The following is a 19891-nucleotide window of genomic DNA, read 5'->3' on the forward strand; positions in this document are numbered from 1 at the left end:
TGAATGCTTTTTTCATACCTTTCATTAACATAGCTAATTAAGTCTGAATTTGATAAACTTACTTCCTTGGATTGGAGACGTCATCTTCAACATGACGTCAAAAATTAACAATAATGTTCTAGCACCTTAGAGAAGTAACAAAATTATCTTTAGATATTTGCCTTAATTAATGAGGAAAAGCGATCTGTAGGTACCTACCGGTAATCAAGGGTCTCTGTAATTACTTAATTAGTCTTAGCGTTAAGTTTGAAGAGGTATCTATTTAGCGAGAAATTAATAACGAGGCTAACTTGCTAACGTAGCTAACACTACTAATTTCATAGACTATCTAATGCCCATTATTAATAATTAATCTATCTAATGTTCTCTTTTTCTTCCAATAATCGAAATTCGACAGTTTTTCGTAGGCAAAACAAGTGAAATATCGATCTTTTTGATTATTAACGCCGCGATTAACTGATGCAATACGAAGAGTACGTCCGTTGTATCTAGGTTTCAAAAAGCAGACAAGTCATCGGTCATGACTGTAAAAACAACTGCGGGGCCCCTTGCATAAAGATTAGGCTGGGGGCCCCGTATTTCTCTACAGAAAAAAGACGGAACTCACTGCATGTTATTACAGCTTATTAAAAATAAAGCATATTATATATTATATCATATACCCTTTCATAATACATAACATGCTTCCGTATAAACTTACTTCCATACTTTGTACTTCATTTTATGTAATATCCGTAAATCGTAGGCCGCAATCATTAGTGCGCTGTCAGCAAACGATTTTATACTCTAAAAATTCGCAATACGATTACTTTTACCAAAAAGTAAATCGCATCAAGATCATTTTGTTTTTTATCGAAGTAAAAAGAGATGACAGAAATGACGATAATGGTCACAATTTAAGTAGGTAACTGTCGTGAGGCCTAGAAATTTGGTACTATTAAAATGCCTTTGTCTGATTTATTGTATTGAAATAAAATACCAGTTTATGATTTATCGTACCTATCTTTTGAAAATTAGTGATTTACGTTCTACGATTAAAATCTTTACTGTTAAAGCATAAAGCAACAGTGAATATGAAGGTGTCTACCACCTTCGTGGTTCGACTCCGGTGGCACCACCGCCACACCTATTTATGCCTAATAACAGCGGTTAGGCGCTGCTGTGTTTCGTTTTGGACAGTGTGGTAAAAGAGACATGCTTTTTCGAGGCATTCCAGCTTAGTTCTCAGCAGTAGCGGCGCGTCTGTGGCTGACCTCAGGTAGGAATATCTAATCCTAACTCGGGTTGATTACAGATGTCCATGGGCGGCAGTAGCCATTTACCATCAGGTGGACTGCATGCTCGTCTGCTACTCGTATATTATAAAAAAGAAGATTAGGAACCATATACTCAATACTCAACTGACATTTCTATTTTTTGTAATGGTGTTCATTTCAGTTTATTTTTTGTAAAAACTTTTTTTTATATATAATCGATGGCGCAATGGAATATAGGTATTCTAATACTAACAAGAAAAACTAGAATAGAGAGACTAATTTATTATTTAGTTTCACTCGATATATTAGTAATGGCATTAAAATTTTCAATTACGAAGCTTAGTTTCTAAAAGGGCCTTCCTTCTTCACAAAGCGTTTGAGTGTGATAAGGATTTTAAAATTAGAGGGCCCCTTTAAGAAATTAAAACAAATACGTTTCTCATACACACATAAAAAACGAGAGAGTGGCAAAAGTAATTGTTATATTTTTTGGTGTGTGTTTTACTATCCAAAGGGGCCCCATATTATACCCGAGTGCAAGCAGTAGGGGCCCCAGTATGTCCCAAGACAGGAATATTACGCCAGTATCGTTATTTGTATAATCATTACCGTACGAAAGCATACTTGCTACAAATCTCAGAGATGGTATCACAAGTAGTTCAGTTCACAAAGCGTTTTGAGCATGATGAGGAAGCTGGTATCTCGATCGCGCCGCACTGCACTCAATAGGGTTGTCACAAAATTGAAGCTAATTTAATTTAATTAAAAATTTAAAAAATAAACCTCGCATTCTTAATTTGATTTATATAATAGGTATTATGTTTTAATTCAACGCAATGTAATTTTAAAGTAATGGGTACTTAATATAACTTTCACTTGAAATATTTTTATTTTGTGCATGATTTTTAAATAACGGTGACTTTTAATACCAGTAGATTGACTGTCATTTAAAATTATAGACATTTTTTATACTTTCCAGTGACAGAATTATTCTTGGTGGGACCCACGGATAGGGTACAATACAAATAGGTACATACAGGGATCCTAATGGTTTCTGTATATAACACCCAAGACGTAGTTAAAGTATTAATTTTGGGCTATGACTATTAAAACATTACTTATAGCACAAGTGACAACCCTACGATTACCGGAAGTTGTACGGAGTTCCGGAATGTGATGCAATGGTGTTTACCATTGTTCTTCAGGTGCCTGAATTAGTAACTGTTTAAATAACGATAGATGGATTAGTAGTGAATGTTTTGGAGATAAGAGGTGGTAGAATCCTTTGTGTTTCGTCCGCCTATTTCTGCCTCATAACAGCAGTGTTCTGATTTGAAGGGTGTGGTATCTAAAGGGGGCATGCTTTTCCGAGGCGTTCAAGCGTTGTCCTCAGGGGTAGCAGCGCATCTGTGGCCGACCTCGGGTAGGAATATCTGATTTTATCTGGGGTTGATTACAGATGTCCATGAGCGACAGTAGATATTTACCATCAGGTGGACTGTATGCTCGTCTGCTAGTCCTGTATATATAATACAGAAAAAAGGTATAACAAGTATGGTTCGAGCGAGTAGGTACCAAGGAGCATGAAACAATTCGTGCTTTTGAGTGGAAGTGTGTGGATCCCGGCTGACTTCCGTATGAGGCGACTTATCATAGTCTTCAGGATGACAACGCGTCTGTGATCGGCTTTAGGCAGAACTTGTTCTATATGGAGTTGGTTATAGGTGTCCATGGACTTCAGTGGTCACTTACCATCAGGTGGACTGCATGTTCGTTTGCTACAGCATTATTATTAGACAATCTTGTGTATAACATTAATTTTTGATGGTAGAGCCCATGGTGGTTCGACTCCGGGGGCACCTGTTTTGTGACTTATAACAGCAGTTAAGCTCCGCTGTGTTCCAGTTTGAAGGGATAGTAAGGGAGACATACGTATGTCGGATTACTATCCGAGGTTTTCTAATTTAACAAGGCATTTGCGATCGACATTAGGTAGGACTTATATCTTATCTATCATTGTAAACAGATACCCACCAACAGTAGCAGACTGCGTGCTCGTTTCGAACGTAATCTTATTACAAAAAGGTAATGTCTAACCTTGTCTAACGTACGAGCCGTCTTGTTAGGATATCGTAGCACAGTAATTTGCATACTACACTTACTTACTGATTGGTTTCACCTAATTATGATAGCATCAACACACAACTCCGTCTCTATCTACCGGAAATATTGCGTAACTACTCAACATTATATGTCGTCAACATGGTGTAGGTATATAAAAAAGAAAAAAATATAAATGACGCATAGAGGATGGAAAGACTTTGGGAAATCGGTTCAAAAAAGGCACATATTGAGTCTCTTGTCAGATCTTCTCAGTTGACGGCCATAGAAGAATAATTTCTTTTAGCATCGGCAATTTGCATTTTGGCGATTACAACTTTTTTTTACAATATAGGAGTAGCAGACGAGCATGCAGTCCACCTGATGTTAAGTGGCCCATGGACATCTGTAATCAAGCCCGGATAGGATTAAATATTCCTAACTGAGTTCGGCCACAGGCGTGCCCCTACCCCTGAGGACTAAGCTTGGAACGTATCGGAAAACTATGCCACTCTCACCACTCCTTTCGAACCAGAACACAGCAGCGCTTAATACTGCCGGTGATGCCGCCGGATCGAACCACAAAGTGTTCTACTACCTTCAAATGATATTGTATCACGTTTTAAAGTCTATCTGGCTACTGTCGGGATAACTAAAATGCGCGTTTTAGCGACTGCATTTAGACTATCGCATTTTTTTGCATTCAGTTGTTCGAAGTGTAGCGTATGAGTCCTACATTAAACCTCCAATTTGCTAAATAAAACAGCGCCTATTGCTGATGGTAAAAGAAGTTTTTGATGTGAAACATCTATAGCCGCACGTAAAACCGATTTCTGGCGTGGCGACGCATGCCGTGGCGACGCCACGGTATACGATGGTATATATATACAGTCTATATGCAGTAGTGTGTACGGTGTGGCGACGCGTCGCCATGCGCAATCGAATTCAATAAATAGTCATCGTTATCTGGAAAAAAATCGTAATATTTTATTTTATCATTATGACATATTTAGTTCCTATCACAATATGTTTTTTTCTGCATATTACTTTTACAAAATAATGTCGATGTTTCACATCTGCCAGGCGTCCCGTGACGGCTCACATTTTTTTATTATACGAGTAGATCATACGAATGAATCATATGTACTATAAAAAACCAGATTGCGAAAATAAACCTACCTCTCATACGAGTACCTATTTCGAACCGGAAAAACATTTACACATTTTAAATTGTGTACCTGCATTTATTTTAATTAAAATTTCCTAGTATCACTTGCGTAACCAAAAATATTTCATTATTGCTTGCCTGGGATTAAAATCCGCTACTAGTAGAATTGATAACTATTACTAGATATATTAAGATATTTTTATTTACTTTATACATAAAGAGTTCCGCTTAATATTCAGATCAAAACAAACAAGCTCTAGAAGCTAAAACAATTTGGCAAACCCCCAGTTTCAGTGAAAATTCTAATTTAGCAAAAATGTGTTGGAAACTTTTTGCTGTTGAAACACTCGGCTCAAAATGATTTACGGTACTTGGCATACGGTGATAACAAACAATTAATATTGTTTTCGTTTGTAATTTTCAAATAACTGGCGTTTTGTTTGACAAATTTCGGCAACTTCAAACTATTATAATTTTGACGACAATTTTTAGAGGTGTGGCAAGAAATTAACAATATTTGAAGAGCCTACTAGCGATTTATAAATAGATAGGTATAGTCCGCGTAAAACTGCTTGTCCGCTCTGAATATAGAAATGAATCGCGTCGCCATAGCAAATTGTATGACTACACCTGCTCGCAACAACTTCAGATCGGACTAGCAGTTTGGCGCCTCCTACCGCCACCTACCTAGTTCCTTGTTTTTAAACCTTTAAAATAAATAAATGGTAGTCTTTACTTTTTGCATGGATAAGCTGGACTGCATGCTTGTTCAATATTTCAATCTCGTAAAAAGGTCCCCGAAATATGAAAAATGCAAACTTGGGATTTGAATCCATACTATTCCATATTTTTTAATCCTTTTTCACTTACACGTTTGCACTCTCGTTAAAATATTTTCCATTCTCAAAATAGATAATCCAAAACTGTACATTTCTACGAAACGTTAGTTTTTAAAGGATTTTGGACTTAAAAATTGTAATACCCGTATGAAAAAATTTCCGTGGAATCAAGCTTAGTGTTAGGTTACGTTATTTTTTTCCAGGAAGCTGAAGTTTGTATTATCATTCTGTTTTTGGCAACGCTAACTATTTCCTCAGTAAATAGGTACTTACACGTAAAAGAGTTTGCACATTTAAGTGGCAGTGGATAGCCTAGTGGTTAAAATTCGGCCTCTCGATCGAGGCGTCCTAGGTTCGAATCCCAGGTACGCACCTCTAATTTTAAAGTTATGTGCGTATTACAGATTAATTATCATGGCTATAATAATAAAGGAAAAATCGTAAGGAATCTGAATGTCTAAAAGATCGTTTAAAAAAGGTCTCAAAAATATGTGAAGTTTACCAATACGCACTTTTCCAGCGCGGTGGACTACGGCCAAAACCCTAAGCTCGGTCCTGAGAGGAGAAACGTGCCCAGCAATGGGGCAAACGTACTTTTCCGAGGCAATCCAGATCAGTCCTCAGTAGTAGCGGCGTATCAACCTTAGGCAGGAATCTAATCCTATCTGGGATTGATTACAGATTTCCATGGGCGGCAGTAACCACTTATCATCAGATGGACTGCATGCTCGTCTGCTAGTTCCGTATTATAAAAAATATATTTGAATTTGAAATGACTTCACTTTCAAATGATTTTAACGTAATACTGAATCTTAATTGTGGGAGTAAAATGACGTCACTTTTCAGTTAATTATTTTTAAACATTTGTGTTTTGTTTTATAGTAATTACTGGTTAGACGTAAACATTTCTTCCGTTTAAAAGCAAAACGTATTTAACTAGACTAGAAAACTAAGCTCATACATAATTCTATGGACAATGTAACGACTAAAATAGCTAAGTATGAAAGAACAATGGAGTATAATAAAAATGTGACAGGTAAACACGACAGCTCAGGTCATTACTCCCATGTTATGTAATGTGTCTTATATTTAGGTCTCTCGTGGTTTCGGTTCTAATCATGGTACTGATTGATATGGATGGCGATCTGAGATCGATTATTTTAATCGATCTTCAGTAATGGATCGATTCAGTGAATCGATATTTCATCCTAGAAAGCTAATTTCGATTTTTTCCAAGTTAATTGAATATTAAACACATGTGTTAGATATTTTTTGCTGACGTATTTTAGTTATTGTTTGGTTCGGACGACCTCACTAGCTTAGCCCCTGCATCGAAGATCGATCTTTGGAGAGTCGACTCTGTAAGTCCCGATATTTTGTGAATCGATTTATCACACTTCGATTCGAATCGAAATCGATATTTTTCGGAAAAAATCGCTATCCCTACTGATTGACTATTACAATTACTTTGTTTATCCAAATTCGAGACTAACTTTACTGCTAGAATATTAAAAAAAATCGTGTCTAAAATTATTGGCTATGTTACCTATTCCTAATTAGACGAATCCAACGAGACCTCATATGTTAGTCGATCAAGCCTATAACACTGCGGGGCGCGCGAAGAATGAGACGTACATACGCTCGAATAACATAGATAACTCTCTGAAATCTGGCAAAAATAGAAACATGTAAGAAGTATTACAAATTTTATTGAAAATGATACTTAACTTATCTTGATAAACTTAACGCAGAATTCATAGAGATATTATCTATTGAGAGTTACATAAAACAATATTTTGGTTCCCTTTTCTCACAACGTTCTAATTAAGTAATTAATTGTAATAGCTTTTTAAAAGTGACCGATCGTGATCGATCGTCGTGGTAGAGATAAAAATGTCTAACATTATTTCATAGAAAAGATGAGTGATTTTATAACAGGTATTTTTGAAAATGTTTAGTGGTATTAGTCATAGTTTAATTTGAAAGTGGGCTTTTCAATCAAGGTCCGAGGTTCGAATCCAAGACAAAACACCTAGTTTTTAGTTAATTTGTAATTCAAGTAATTATCTTTTTTAAAAGGTGAAGGAAAATATCGAGAGAATGCCTAATAACTAATTAAAAAATTTAAAAGAGTTTGTGAATTGTACCAATAAGCACGTTGGCGAATTGAAAGGCCTAAACTCCTCACTCTAAGAAGAGACCTGTGCCCTGTGCAGCAGTGGGACAATGTTTTTTTTATAATATAGGAGTAGCAGACGAGCATGCAGTCTACTTGATGGTAAGTCGCTACTGCCGCCCGCGGACATCAACCCAGATAGGATTAGATTCCTACCTGAAGTCAGCCACAGACGCGCCGCTACCTATGAGGACTAAGCTGGAACGCCTCGGAAAAGTATGTGTCCCTTACCACACCCTTCCAACCAGAACATAGCAGCGCTTAATACTGCTGTTATTAGGCAGAAATAACATCATATCCGGTTATTTACTATAACTATTATGTAATAAACTAAGTTCACGTAATATAATATAATGTTGGTATCATTTTAATTCACTTAATGCTTTTTGTAGGATGTTATATAGTCATTTGCGAAAGAAATGTTTTTGTTTTTACAGAAATTGCTAATGTATTTCCGCGCATAACCAATCTAGGTTTAACATGGAGACCTAGGAAGTTGATGCTCTAACAATTATAATCTGAAACTACCAAGCATTTCATCGCGCCGCTACCCCTGAGGCTTAAGTTAGAACGCCTCGGAAAAGTATGTCTCCCTTACCACACCCTTCAAACCAGAACACAGCAGCGCTAACACTGCTGTTATGAGACAGAAATAGGTGTGGCGGTGGTGCAATTATAATCGGAAACTACCAAGCATTTCTTATAATAAAGGAGTAGCTGACGAGCATGAAGACCGCCTGGTAAGTGGCTACTGCCGCCCATGGACATATGTAATCAACCCCAGATAGGATTAGATATTCCTACCTAAGTTTGGGAACAGATGCACCCACTATTCCACTTCTATGCCTAGAAGTGGAATAGTGGGTGAAAGATGATGATGATGATGATGATAATGGTATTTCATTTAATATTATACAATAAAAGACTAAATAATACTTAAAGACTCGTTCTAGATACTTTGTGAAAGGGATCGGCATTATTTGCATTATATGTTTATTTCGAATATAATACGCAATAGATAGAACGAAGAGTCTATCCTTTTTAGTCTGAGGTATATTTTGGCCCTTCACAGTCTTACTTTCAACCATAGGCATCTTAACGAAACCGGAACTCTACCAATACCACTTTGTTCATGTAAACTGAAAATAAACTGTAACAACTAGTGTGAGAAATATACATGTAGTGGTCAAATCTTTTATTTTTCGACCGATGATATAACCACCAACTAAATTGACCCCCAACAGCAAGACGTTTGTATGAAACATTAGACCTACTTATGTTGGACATTATACATCGACAAAATTAGAAAGGTCTTTCGTTGTAACCACGCAACTGAGAATTACAGCTCAATTTAAAATGGTAGATGAATAGAAAAAATGTAGGAATGCGTTTAGATATTCCATCCCGTCACTTTAGTATAAAAATGGCGCGCAAGTTTTTATGACATCACTTGTAAGTTTACATTGCAACAGAATACACAGAAATGCACGCAGCCCAAACATACGTGAGTTAATTTGCATATTCCATTTTTAATCTGTGCAACGCGTACAGACTATAAATAAAAAATATTTACATTTAGTTCATCGACTATACAGCCAAGTTGAATATTTAATTTTATTGTTTTTTTTTTATCAGTGCAACATGTTTATAGTTTATAAATAATAAAATCTAGTGCGGTTGTCTGATAAATAAAAATTTATTGGATATTTGCAGATGTGTTAAATTTACATATTATTTTTATCTGTGTTTTTGTTATACATACGATATAAAATGTTTGCAATATCAAGTAGAATATATATATTTTTTTTAATTCGTGCGTGTTTGCACCCTGTTATAAAAAAGTTGGTCGTTTTTTGTTTCCGATTAATATGGCATTCTAGGAAGTGAATTTACATATTTCTGTTATATTGAATCTGTGCAATGAGCTTCAATATAAAAATCCTGTGTGGCATTCTGATAAACTATAATTTATTGGTTTATCACGTGCAATCGTATCGGATTCATTAATTCGGTGATTTAATGGACATCGGTAATGTAATACGTCCAGAATTTATTGAATACAGATTAAAAATTTTCTCTTGAACTGACAGCAAACGTCAATTACGCTGTGATACAATGATATGTTATTTAAATTATTGTAAAGCGAATATTTAATTAATTGTGGTGTGTTAATGAACACTGGTTAAGTGATATGTTGGTTTAAATAAAATAATTAAATAGTTCATTAAAATTATGTAAAACGGTATAATTTATTTAAATAAGGAACGTTATTCAAAATGGCGGCTTTTGTACGTTTCTCATAAGAGAACGATGAAAACTACATTGTGTCTCGATACAGATTGAAAATCAAAATGGCGGCATTCGGTCTCTATTTTAATATGTAGAAGCATAGATTAGTAAAGATACTTCGCCGCCTTGAAATTGAATGAAGCCACAAACGGCTTATTAGTAAGTTCTTTTTTTGAATTCTTGACAAATAAAAACATTTTTAGAGAAAATTTACGAATAAATAGCTAATACTGCGTAATTTACATAATAAATAAATAATTATTTCAAATATTTTTGGGACATTTTAGCACGGAGACGTGTCAAAACTTTTTTACGCAACTATTTCAATTCTCAAAACTGATTACATTTTCTTGTTAGGAGTGAGTAATCATTACTAATCTATGCGTAGAGGTACGTTTTTTATGAGACCGTTATGCGACAGAACGGTGGCTGCCTTCAGAGTGAAACACGGTGGATTCTACCACCTTCGAATCTTTGGACAAAATTATTTGATTTGTAAACAAAACTGTTGATAAATGTAGGCTATAAATAAGAGACTTAATGACAATGCGTCAAGACTATCCGCCGTGTACCGAACTGGAAAAGGCTTAGTCGATACTAATGTGGAACATACGGGAGATTATTGTGTCCGTGGCCGCTCAAACACAGTAGGGTTCGCTCGTGTTCTTCATTGGTTACAATAGAGCAAACGGGAACCAAAACTTTGCTTGGTCTATTACATGCTGTGATATGCAAGATTGTGCGCGAAATTAGTTAGACTTTTTGGGAACAATCGAGTATTTGCGTCGATAAATGTCGTAACTTTGATAACTATGAGGTTTAATTTTGTGGGTTTGTTTTGAGGGTTAATTTTGGTGGAAGACTTGAACTTAGTGGTAGGGTTGATTATTGCCACTATTGACAAAGAAAACTGCCAAATTGGATGTGGTAGAACCCTAATCAACCAACTGAGGCGACAATTTTAAAGGCTGATGTATTCTGGGCTCAAGTGCAATAAGGCAGAGAACATGAAGCATTTCTGACAAGTACCAACGCATTAATCGAGTTCAGATATGAACAATCCAAATGCTATTTGGAGTTAATTACAAAAGTCCATAGGCAAAGACCACATGAGGCTACTATAAGGAGGTTACTATAAGGAGGCTTCCGGGGTTGCGGGTGGCAAGAGTGGGAGCTCGAACCGCCCGGTCAGCGACCCCGGGAAGTACGGCTGTATGTGTGGTCGCATAACGTCGTACCCACCAGACGGTGTAGCGAACGTCATGCCCACTTGGGCGGAGTCCGACGGGGCAACGCGCTGAGAGGGCTCCAGTTGCGTTAGTTGCGTGAGATCCCGGAGTCCTTTACGCAGCGCCGAGGACGGCCACCGGGGGGGGTTTTAGTGCGGTAAGAATCCCACATAACCCCATATCGCCCTCACGACATCGGGTACCTTTTGAAGGTTTCCCCCTCGTTTAAAAAAAGGCAAAGTTTGACTGCATGTTCCATTGTTGTGTCGCTTGTTCACTTACAATTACAATAAAGAATAAGCATTTAACATTAAAGTTAAATGTTAAGAACTTAACATTAAAGTTAAGCGTTTAACATCCCAATATATTCTCGTATGTAGCGTAAATTTGAAATGGCGCAAAGTGCAACAAGCGGTGTTGAAGTGATTCATTGCGTTTGCTTGTGGCAACTAAGCACGAATGGGTCAGTGGAACTGGGTATTGAACGATAAGTCAAGTTTTAATAGGACGAGTGTGGTTCAGGGCGGTACCAACGCTGCACGTAGTCCATCAGCCTTTTGAAGTCCACTGCATAGGTGGGAGACCTATGCAGTGGACTAATAGAAGTGGTGGAACCCTTTGTAGTTCGACTCCGGCGGCACCGCCACACCGATTTCTACCTAATAACAGCAGTGTTAGGCGCTGCTGTGTTCCGGTTTAAAGGGTGTGGTAAGGGAAACAGACTTTTCCGAGGCGTTCCAGCTTAGTCCTCGGGGCTAGCGGCGCACCTATGGCCGACCTCAGGTAGGAACATCTATCAACCTATCTATCAGGTAGGAACATAATCAACCCCAGATAGAATCTGGGGTTGATTACAGATGTCCATGGGCGGCAGTAGCCACTTACCATCAGGTGGACTGCATGCTCGTCTGCTACTCCTATATTATAAACAAAAAAACCACCACCAGGTCCCGTGCCCTTTGAATCCAGCGGTTTCCTACCGTCTTCTTCATGTCCTGAACTACTTTTGCCTACACGTAGTCGCCACTCGAGCGATGTGGCCGGCCCATTGCCACGTAGCATCACGTGTTAGGTGATCATCTTAGTCCCCTAAGTGGCAACATGTCTAATCGGCTTCAGATAGTACCCTGTTCTATATGTTACTTTAGGTATCCAACAGAACAGTGATGATCAGAATGGGTGGCAGTGACCCTTAAAGACTAAGTTGGAACGTTTGTCTAAATGTCTCTACTTAACTTATGCCTAAGTTGGAGTGTCTCAAGTGTGTAACGTACTCTGCCTTACCACACATTAAAGGTGGTAGAACCCTCTGTGGTTCGACTCCGGCGGCACCACCGCCACACCTATTTCTACCTAATAACAGCAGTGTTAAGCGCTGTCGGGTTCTGGTTTGAAGAGTGTGGTAAGGGAGACATACTTTTCCGAGGTGTTCCAGCCCCTCAGGGATAGCGGTACGTCTGTGGCCGACCTCAGGTTAGAATATTTAATCCTATCTGGGGTTGATTACGGATGTCCATGGGCGGTAATAGCCACTTACCACCAGGTGGACTGCATGCTCGTCTGCTCCTATATTATAAAAAAAAATTAGGGACATGTTGGAACGTTTAAGATAAAATACCTCATGTACTTATGACCTAAGGACTGCTTCACCACACCCTTTAAGCCACAATACAATAACGCTGTGTTGTTATAAGGCAGAAATACAAATCTAACAAAAACGTAATTAAACTTCAATGTTTTTTATTCCAGGTTTTGATCCCCCTGCTACTGGGCACATCACTAGCAAACCAGCAATGGACGCCGTATAATATGAACTTCCAGAACTTCAACTTCCAGCAGGATCAACAGGTAACATATCAATCAACTTACTTTAAAATCAAAATATTTCATTCGAAGTAGATTGCGAAATTCTTTTTGAATGTCAAGAATCCATCATCAACTCGTAAATATTTGAAGTTAATTACTATTTACTTTATCAGCTTTCACACCACAAAATTTTATTGGTCATTTTGGTACCTATAATATGTTTTTTACTTCACTAGGAAAGATGCTGACTTAAAATACATAACACTTTCTCCGCTCATAACGCTACACTAGGACTTTTCTTGTGTTGTGGGTGCTATGAACTAACGTTAGACTCAGAATGGAAATCTATATTAATCATTTATATCCGGAAATCAAACTAGGATTTTACTGCTTGTCAGTGGTATGGTCACAGCTGCGCCACGCGGGTAATAATAATTTCGGATATGTTTAACAGTAAAGGAAAACATCAAATCAAATCAAATCATTTTTTTATTCAGATTAGGTTCTTTACAGAGCACTTTTTGAATGTCAATACAACTACCACCACTTCACAAGGTGTTTCGTTATCTAGAATAATCGCATCGCAGAGGCACCTACGATTAAATTTTGTAAGCTAGACGAATTATTACAAAAATATAGTCTATACTCTATGGCATTCCCATAATTTAAACGAATCCAACGACACCTCATATGTTCTTTAAGTAGTTTGGGATCTAGACCGTGCCAAAAATGAGACATACATACGAAAAACATTACCCTCTGCAATCCCCTAAAAGTCTTTAAAGAAATGACGTATACAAATATATACTTGATAATCAACCCTGAAAACTTTTATCAGTACAGTCTATTCCATACAAAGATAGTAAACAAAAAACCATTTACATTAAATAATTTCTATCGCTGAACGTCGAACTCCATTTAACATTTAACAAAGAAATATTTCCGAAGCACTCTTTTAAAAGCTTAAATGAAATGTCGGTAAATATTGAAACATTTGATATTAAAAGCGCTAGAACTAACAATGGAAAAAATATAAAAACTTGTCGAGCAAGCGGAGTTTAAATAACAATAACAAAATAATTCGAAAAACAAATTCGTTTAGGGAAGTTAGGACGTTGTAGTCAATTCATAGGTTTTGGTAATATGGATAATGCCTAAACGGTGCGGTCAATATGGATAATCGTAGAGTGTATGAAAACTGAACGTAGTAGGTATTTGAAAAGTAGAGGCAGTACAGTCTAACCGGAGATATACCACCGACACACCCATTTCTAGCGTGAAGCAGTTCTGCATTTCAGTGAAATGGTGTGGTTGCCGGTTTATTTACACATGATGACATAAACGCATATGTGGTTGGCTTCTGATAGAACAGTACAATAGTGTACAATAATGTAGCAGTGACCATAAACCATCAAGTAGAAATTAGAATAAATGCTTCTTTGCTACTCCAAACTTTAAAAAACAGTAAATAAGAACTTTTCGTAAATTAACCCTTTCTGAAAAATAAAGTAGTGATACTAACGTGCTTTGTTCTATAAACTTTATTTTTACTTGTCCCTAGTTTTTTATATCGTGGAATATGTAAGAAGTTGCTACACATATGCTTTCATTGGTGAAAATAACAAATGAACCTCCTAGGAAGACGTTTGCTCCCGTTTCCTAGATTACATCCCTTACTCACTTCCGATGACATCCTCGGGAAGAGCAGGAATAGTATTACAGACTTCGCTAAATTAATTTCAGCACAATACTGTTATATAATTTAACTAGATTGGCCTCTTTGGTGCTCGAATATGGTTATAAGATTTGGCTTTATCCAATGTAATTTTTCAATGAAAGTAAAAGTTAATAGAATTTGCACAAAAAGCGACAGATAATAGATGAATTTAAAAGAGGGCGTGTATCGATAAAGCTATATAAAACTTTTTAAATACATTTGTTCATGTTTAATAAATTAAATAACCAAGGAAGATATTGTCAACTATTAAGAACGTTTAAGTATGCAATACTTTAATACAATATTTTTTACTGACTACAAATGAAGGAGTAGGTATAGTCCGCGCCAAACTGCTAGTCCGCTCTGAAATTGTTGCGAGCAGGTGTAGTCATACAATTTACTGTGGCGATGCAATTCATTTCTATATTCAGAGCGGACTAGCAGTTTTACGCGGACTATAATTTATTATGATTATAGGTGAATTACATATAGTTCACATTTAGGTATATTGCGAAATATTAGGTAAATACTAAAACTTAGTCTGCAGCACAAAATCAGATCCGTCTAGACATTTGATCAAATTATAAGACAGTAGCGCCACCTACCAAGTTCTGTGTAATTTGAACTTTATATTTTGTTTGTCTGGTCTTAAAGACTGTACAAGATTTTTAGTGGAACACTTTGAAAGAAATAAAGTTTTCTTACAACATTTTGTAGAATACTGAAACCTTGATTAGGGATTTTTTATGTTACGATCTCAGACCAAAAAGAAAGACATTGCCACGCGAAACATTACAACATCATGTAAGTAAGTTCACCTGCTCATGGACATCTGTAATCAATCCCAGATAAGATCATTTTCCTACCTGAGGTCGGTCACAGATTCGTCGCCACCCCAGAAGACCATATCATTCAAACCAGAACACATCAGTGCTTAACACCTCTGTTATGAGGTAGAAATAGGTGTGGCGGTGGTGCCGCCGAAGTCAAACCACAAAGGGTTCTACCACCTTCATATTTTTTCAACTTTAAAACAAAAACCACACAAGAGGTTAATCCAAGTAATTGGATGTACGCTCGTGGACAATACAATTAGGTCAGCGGAAAAACTGTAACACGATAACTATTTTAACGTTAACGAACTGAAACTCGCTTGTTTTTGGTTATTTTTGTTTTTTATTGTATGGTAATTAACCTAACACTCTCCCTTTAGAAATCCGTACCTAAAGGGTTAATACAGGACAAATACTAAGTCTCCGTTGTCCGTCCGTCTGTCACAGGGCTCTATGTCTTGTACAGTAATATATAGTTGTATCAGTTTTGAAGTTTTCGCTGTTGTGTTCTGCTTTGAAGGGAGTGGTAAGGGAGACATACTTTTTTTTTTATAATATAGAAGTAACAGACGAGCATGCAGTCTACCTGATGGTAAGTGGCTACTGCCGCACATGGACGTCTGTGATCAACCCCAAATAGGGTTAGATATTCCTATCTGAGATCGGCCAAAGATGCGCTGCTACCCCTGAGGACTAAGATGAAACGCCTCGGAACAGTATGTCTCCCTCTTACCACACCCTTCAAAACGGAACACAGCAGCGCTTAACACTGCTGTTATTAGGCAGAAATAGGTGTGGCGGTGGTGCCGCCGGAGTCGAACCACAAAGGGTTCTACCACCTTTACTTTTTCGAGGCGTTCCAGCTTAGCTTAGGTGCATCTGTGGCCGACCTCAGATAGTCCTCAAAGGCGACGTCAGGGGTTGATTACAAATGTCCATGGGCGTCAGTAGCCACTTACCATCAAGTTTTCTGTTTATGTATTTGTAATATGTAATAAGTATATATCGACTGTCAAAATATGCATGTACTTACTTAAACAAAAAATTAGAAAATACCAGTGATAGATAATTCTAAATTTTGTAAATATACGAGAGTATGCTAGTATGTTACTTTCCGTTCCAAAAAGCCTCGTGGTGTTTAAATTACACAATACTTTATCTATCTTTAGTTCAATCTGAGTGAAAGCATATTCGCAAAATTAACGTAAAGCTTGTATGCGATCTAAAAATACAACCGAATACCATTACAATTCGCGAACATGTAACCAATATTACACAATTATTGAATAACAGCCACGCCGTTACAGCGATGCTCGGTAAATAGAAAAAGAGTAATAATACTCGTCACGAGCGGCCGCCATTTTGTTTTTATTTCCCCCTGGTTAACGCTCCACAGATAACAAATTGATGCGGACTGAATGAAAAAGTAACTTTCACGATTTTTTCAATATTAACGCTATTGTTTTTTTGTTTATTGTTTGGTGTATTGACTTTCACATTTTATTGGGTAATGCCGTTTTGAATAATTTTAACAGTTATTCTAATGGTGTGAATTACCGGCTCTTTCCTAATGGGTCCGAGGTTCAAATCCTTGGCGTGTAACTCTAATTGGACCAAAATTTGTTATCGAACAGAATAGTGGAAATGTCGCCTTTGATCTGATACATAGAGACCCGGGTTCGAAGTCCCGGCTAAGCATACACATAAAGAGAACCATGTCTTAAATATGATTGAACATTAATTTACGGAATCTCCTCTAAATATGTGATTTTCCCCTTAAGCTAAGCTTCCCCTAAGCTAACTTCTCCTAGCTTCAACTAAATATCTAATGAAATTGTAATTCAATCATTAAAATTATTATTTCTTTCACAGATCCAACCGAGTGAATATTCTGGTGGTTTCGAACAGTTCAGCGGGGGTCATGGCGGCGGTCATGAGGGAGGTGGTGACTTCGGAGGTCATGACTTCGGAGGTCACGACTTCGGAGGTCACGACCTAAAAGCCCACTCCTACCCAGTCCATCAGCACATCGAAGAAGAGAACCCAGAACCGATCAAGCACTACAAAGAAGTAATTGTCCCTCTACCCAAGAACGTGGAATTTAAGGTTCACCAACCTATACTGATCCCGGTACCCCACCCAGTACCTATCCAAGTACCTGTACCTAAGGCAGTCGTTATACCCATTATCAAAGAAGTCTCCATACCCGTTGAGAAGTCAGTACCTTATCCCGTTGAGAAAACCGTCCATGTACCTAAAATCAAGGAAGTGCCCTTCCAAGTTATAAAACATATAATTGTACCCGTTGAAAAACCTGTACCCTTCAAAGTACCTGTATACGAAACTATTATTCATACGAAAAAGGGCTCGCACAAAATATAATCTAATTTAAGGATGTGTGTTTGTTGTCTGTTGTTGTTGTTGTACATTGTTGAATGTTTGTTGTTTTGTTAGTTTGTTGTTGTGTTGTTAATATTATTTTAGTTTAAGTGACTGTTAATAAATGTATTATTTGTATTTTTGTTTTTTTTAATCATCATCATTATCAACCCATTATTGTCCCACTGCTGGGCACGGGTCTCCTCTCTTGATACTGAATCAACTCACTTGGCCTAATCCTTCAAATTCAGAAGGATTAGGCCAAGTCCACCGCGCTGGCCAAGTGCGAATTGGTAGACTTCTCATACCTTTGGAAACTTTTTTTTAAGAATTCTCAGGTAAGCAGGTTTCCTTGTGATGTTTTCCTCGATCGTTTAAGCCAGTGATAATTAACTTCTAATACGCACATAACTTTGAGAAATCAGAGGCCTGCTTGCTTGGGATTTGAACCTTGGACTCCTCGATCAAGAGACCGCGTTTCTTAACCACTAGGCTATCACTGCATTTTTTTTAATATCCGTAAACAATTTGGGGACTTTGGGTGGCTATAGCCACTTACTTCATTCAAGGGACAATTACGCCTGTTTTTACGTATTAGCAATAATTCTACCTTGTAACATTGCCATGTCCTCATTTGAATGAAGTAGAAAAAGCCACATTTTTATTTTTTTCTTATGACACAGAAGTAGCAACACTTCTGTAAAGTATTTAGAATAGAATAGAAGATATGAGTGGGCCTGCTGCAACAAAAACAATTAAAACAGCGCCTATCGTCTTCTATATAATATTGAAGTACCTATAGTCCGCGTAAAACTGCTAGTCCAGTCTGAATATAGAAATGAATCGCGTTGCCATAGCAAGTTGCAACCTGCTCGCAACAACTTCATAGCGGACTAGCAGTTTGGCACCTACTATAACAAACGAGCGTCCAGTGGCTACTGTGGCTCATAGACATCTGTAAACAACCTCAAATAATATTAAAGTCCTACCTGAAGTCGGCTACAGATGCATTGCTACTCCTAAGGACTAACTTAGAACGCCCCGGACAAGTAAAGGATGTGTTGCCGCCGGAGTCGAACCACGAAAGATTATACCACCTTCAAGAAATATCCTATATTTTAAGCCACTCATATTATACAACAACATTGAAGTCGCTTGGACAGTTTGAGCATATACTGAACTTTTTGCCTATGACAAATTGTCAAATTCCAGGCATCAAAATGATTAATAATAGGCATTAAAGTGTCTCAATTTTTTATACATTGTCTAGGCAATAGCCTACATTGTCGAATAGGCAATTTCGTCGGATTACAACATGGAGTTGAAAGTTTTGATGGTTCGGTGAACTTTTGCCTCAAACTTTCAGTAATACGGCTTACTAATAGTCCACGCACAATGTAGATAAAATATTTTCCGTTAAACTTTATTCTACAAAGTGTAAGTAATAGTTTAGTAAATATTACTCACTCCTAACAAGAAAATAACAGTTTTGACAATTGAAACTGTCACTGTCATCTATTTTCGTGTTAGAAAAATATTAAAAAAGTTTGGAAAATCCAAAAGTGCACGACTCATAATGCTCATTTAATCATGAAATATATAAAAAAAAAAAAAACTTAAGTCGTTCAAAATTAATTGCCGAAAAAACAGCTGTAGTAGGAAGAAGGTACTGCACAAGCGCCCCTGGTGGAATAAATGTACATAATATCTATAGATATACAGTCTTATAGTTTTCGTTTTTTATTAATTGCAATTAAACGACACTGAATTAATTAATCATTCGCATTCAGTGACCTACAATCGTCGATTAGAATTTAAAAAAAAAATTAACTCAAATGATGGATTTTTTCACAAGTTACAGTGTTTTCAGGTTTCACACATGACGGACAGGAAAATTTTTTGACCTATTTTGGTGTTTTTTTCCAATTCTATTGCAGTAAATCAATTTTTAAAAAGTATGGAATTAATCTCCATTAAATTATCTCGACAATAGTATGCAAAATATCTTGATTCCGTGAACTATCAAGGCTATAATAATAAAAATAGCCGCCAAAATGAAGCGAAAAAAATTTTTCGATCATAAAGCACTCTCTGATGCT

The 19891-nt window shown here is 37.1% G+C and overlaps 2 protein-coding genes across 2 annotated transcripts in view; one reads left to right on the forward strand and one right to left on the reverse strand.

Moving 5' to 3' along the window:
* The first annotated feature begins 11516 nt into the window (after positions 1-11516).
* On the forward strand, positions 11517-17930 carry LOC140754984 (uncharacterized). Its single transcript, XM_073090145.1, has 3 exons — positions 11517-11534; positions 12807-12905; positions 17286-17930. Exons 1-3 carry the CDS (start codon positions 11517-11519, stop codon positions 17793-17795), a joined length of 627 nt encoding a protein of 208 aa, XP_072946246.1. The 3' UTR covers positions 17796-17930.
* Positions 17931-19397: 1467 nt separating this feature from the next.
* Positions 19398-19891, reverse strand: part of LOC140755020 (G protein-activated inward rectifier potassium channel 3) — a 502832-nt gene continuing 502338 nt past the window's right edge. The window contains exon 9 of the mRNA XM_073090194.1: positions 19398-19475. Within this exon, the coding sequence (XP_072946295.1) occupies positions 19424-19475 (52 nt within the window). The 3' untranslated portion in view covers positions 19398-19423. The remainder of the gene's footprint in view (positions 19476-19891) is intronic.

This window comes from Epargyreus clarus, unplaced genomic scaffold, assembly GCF_041222505.1.
Source record: "Epargyreus clarus isolate Ecla_fem2 unplaced genomic scaffold, WU_Ecla_fem_2.2 ptg000032l, whole genome shotgun sequence".
NCBI lineage: Eukaryota > Metazoa > Arthropoda > Insecta > Lepidoptera > Hesperiidae > Epargyreus > Epargyreus clarus.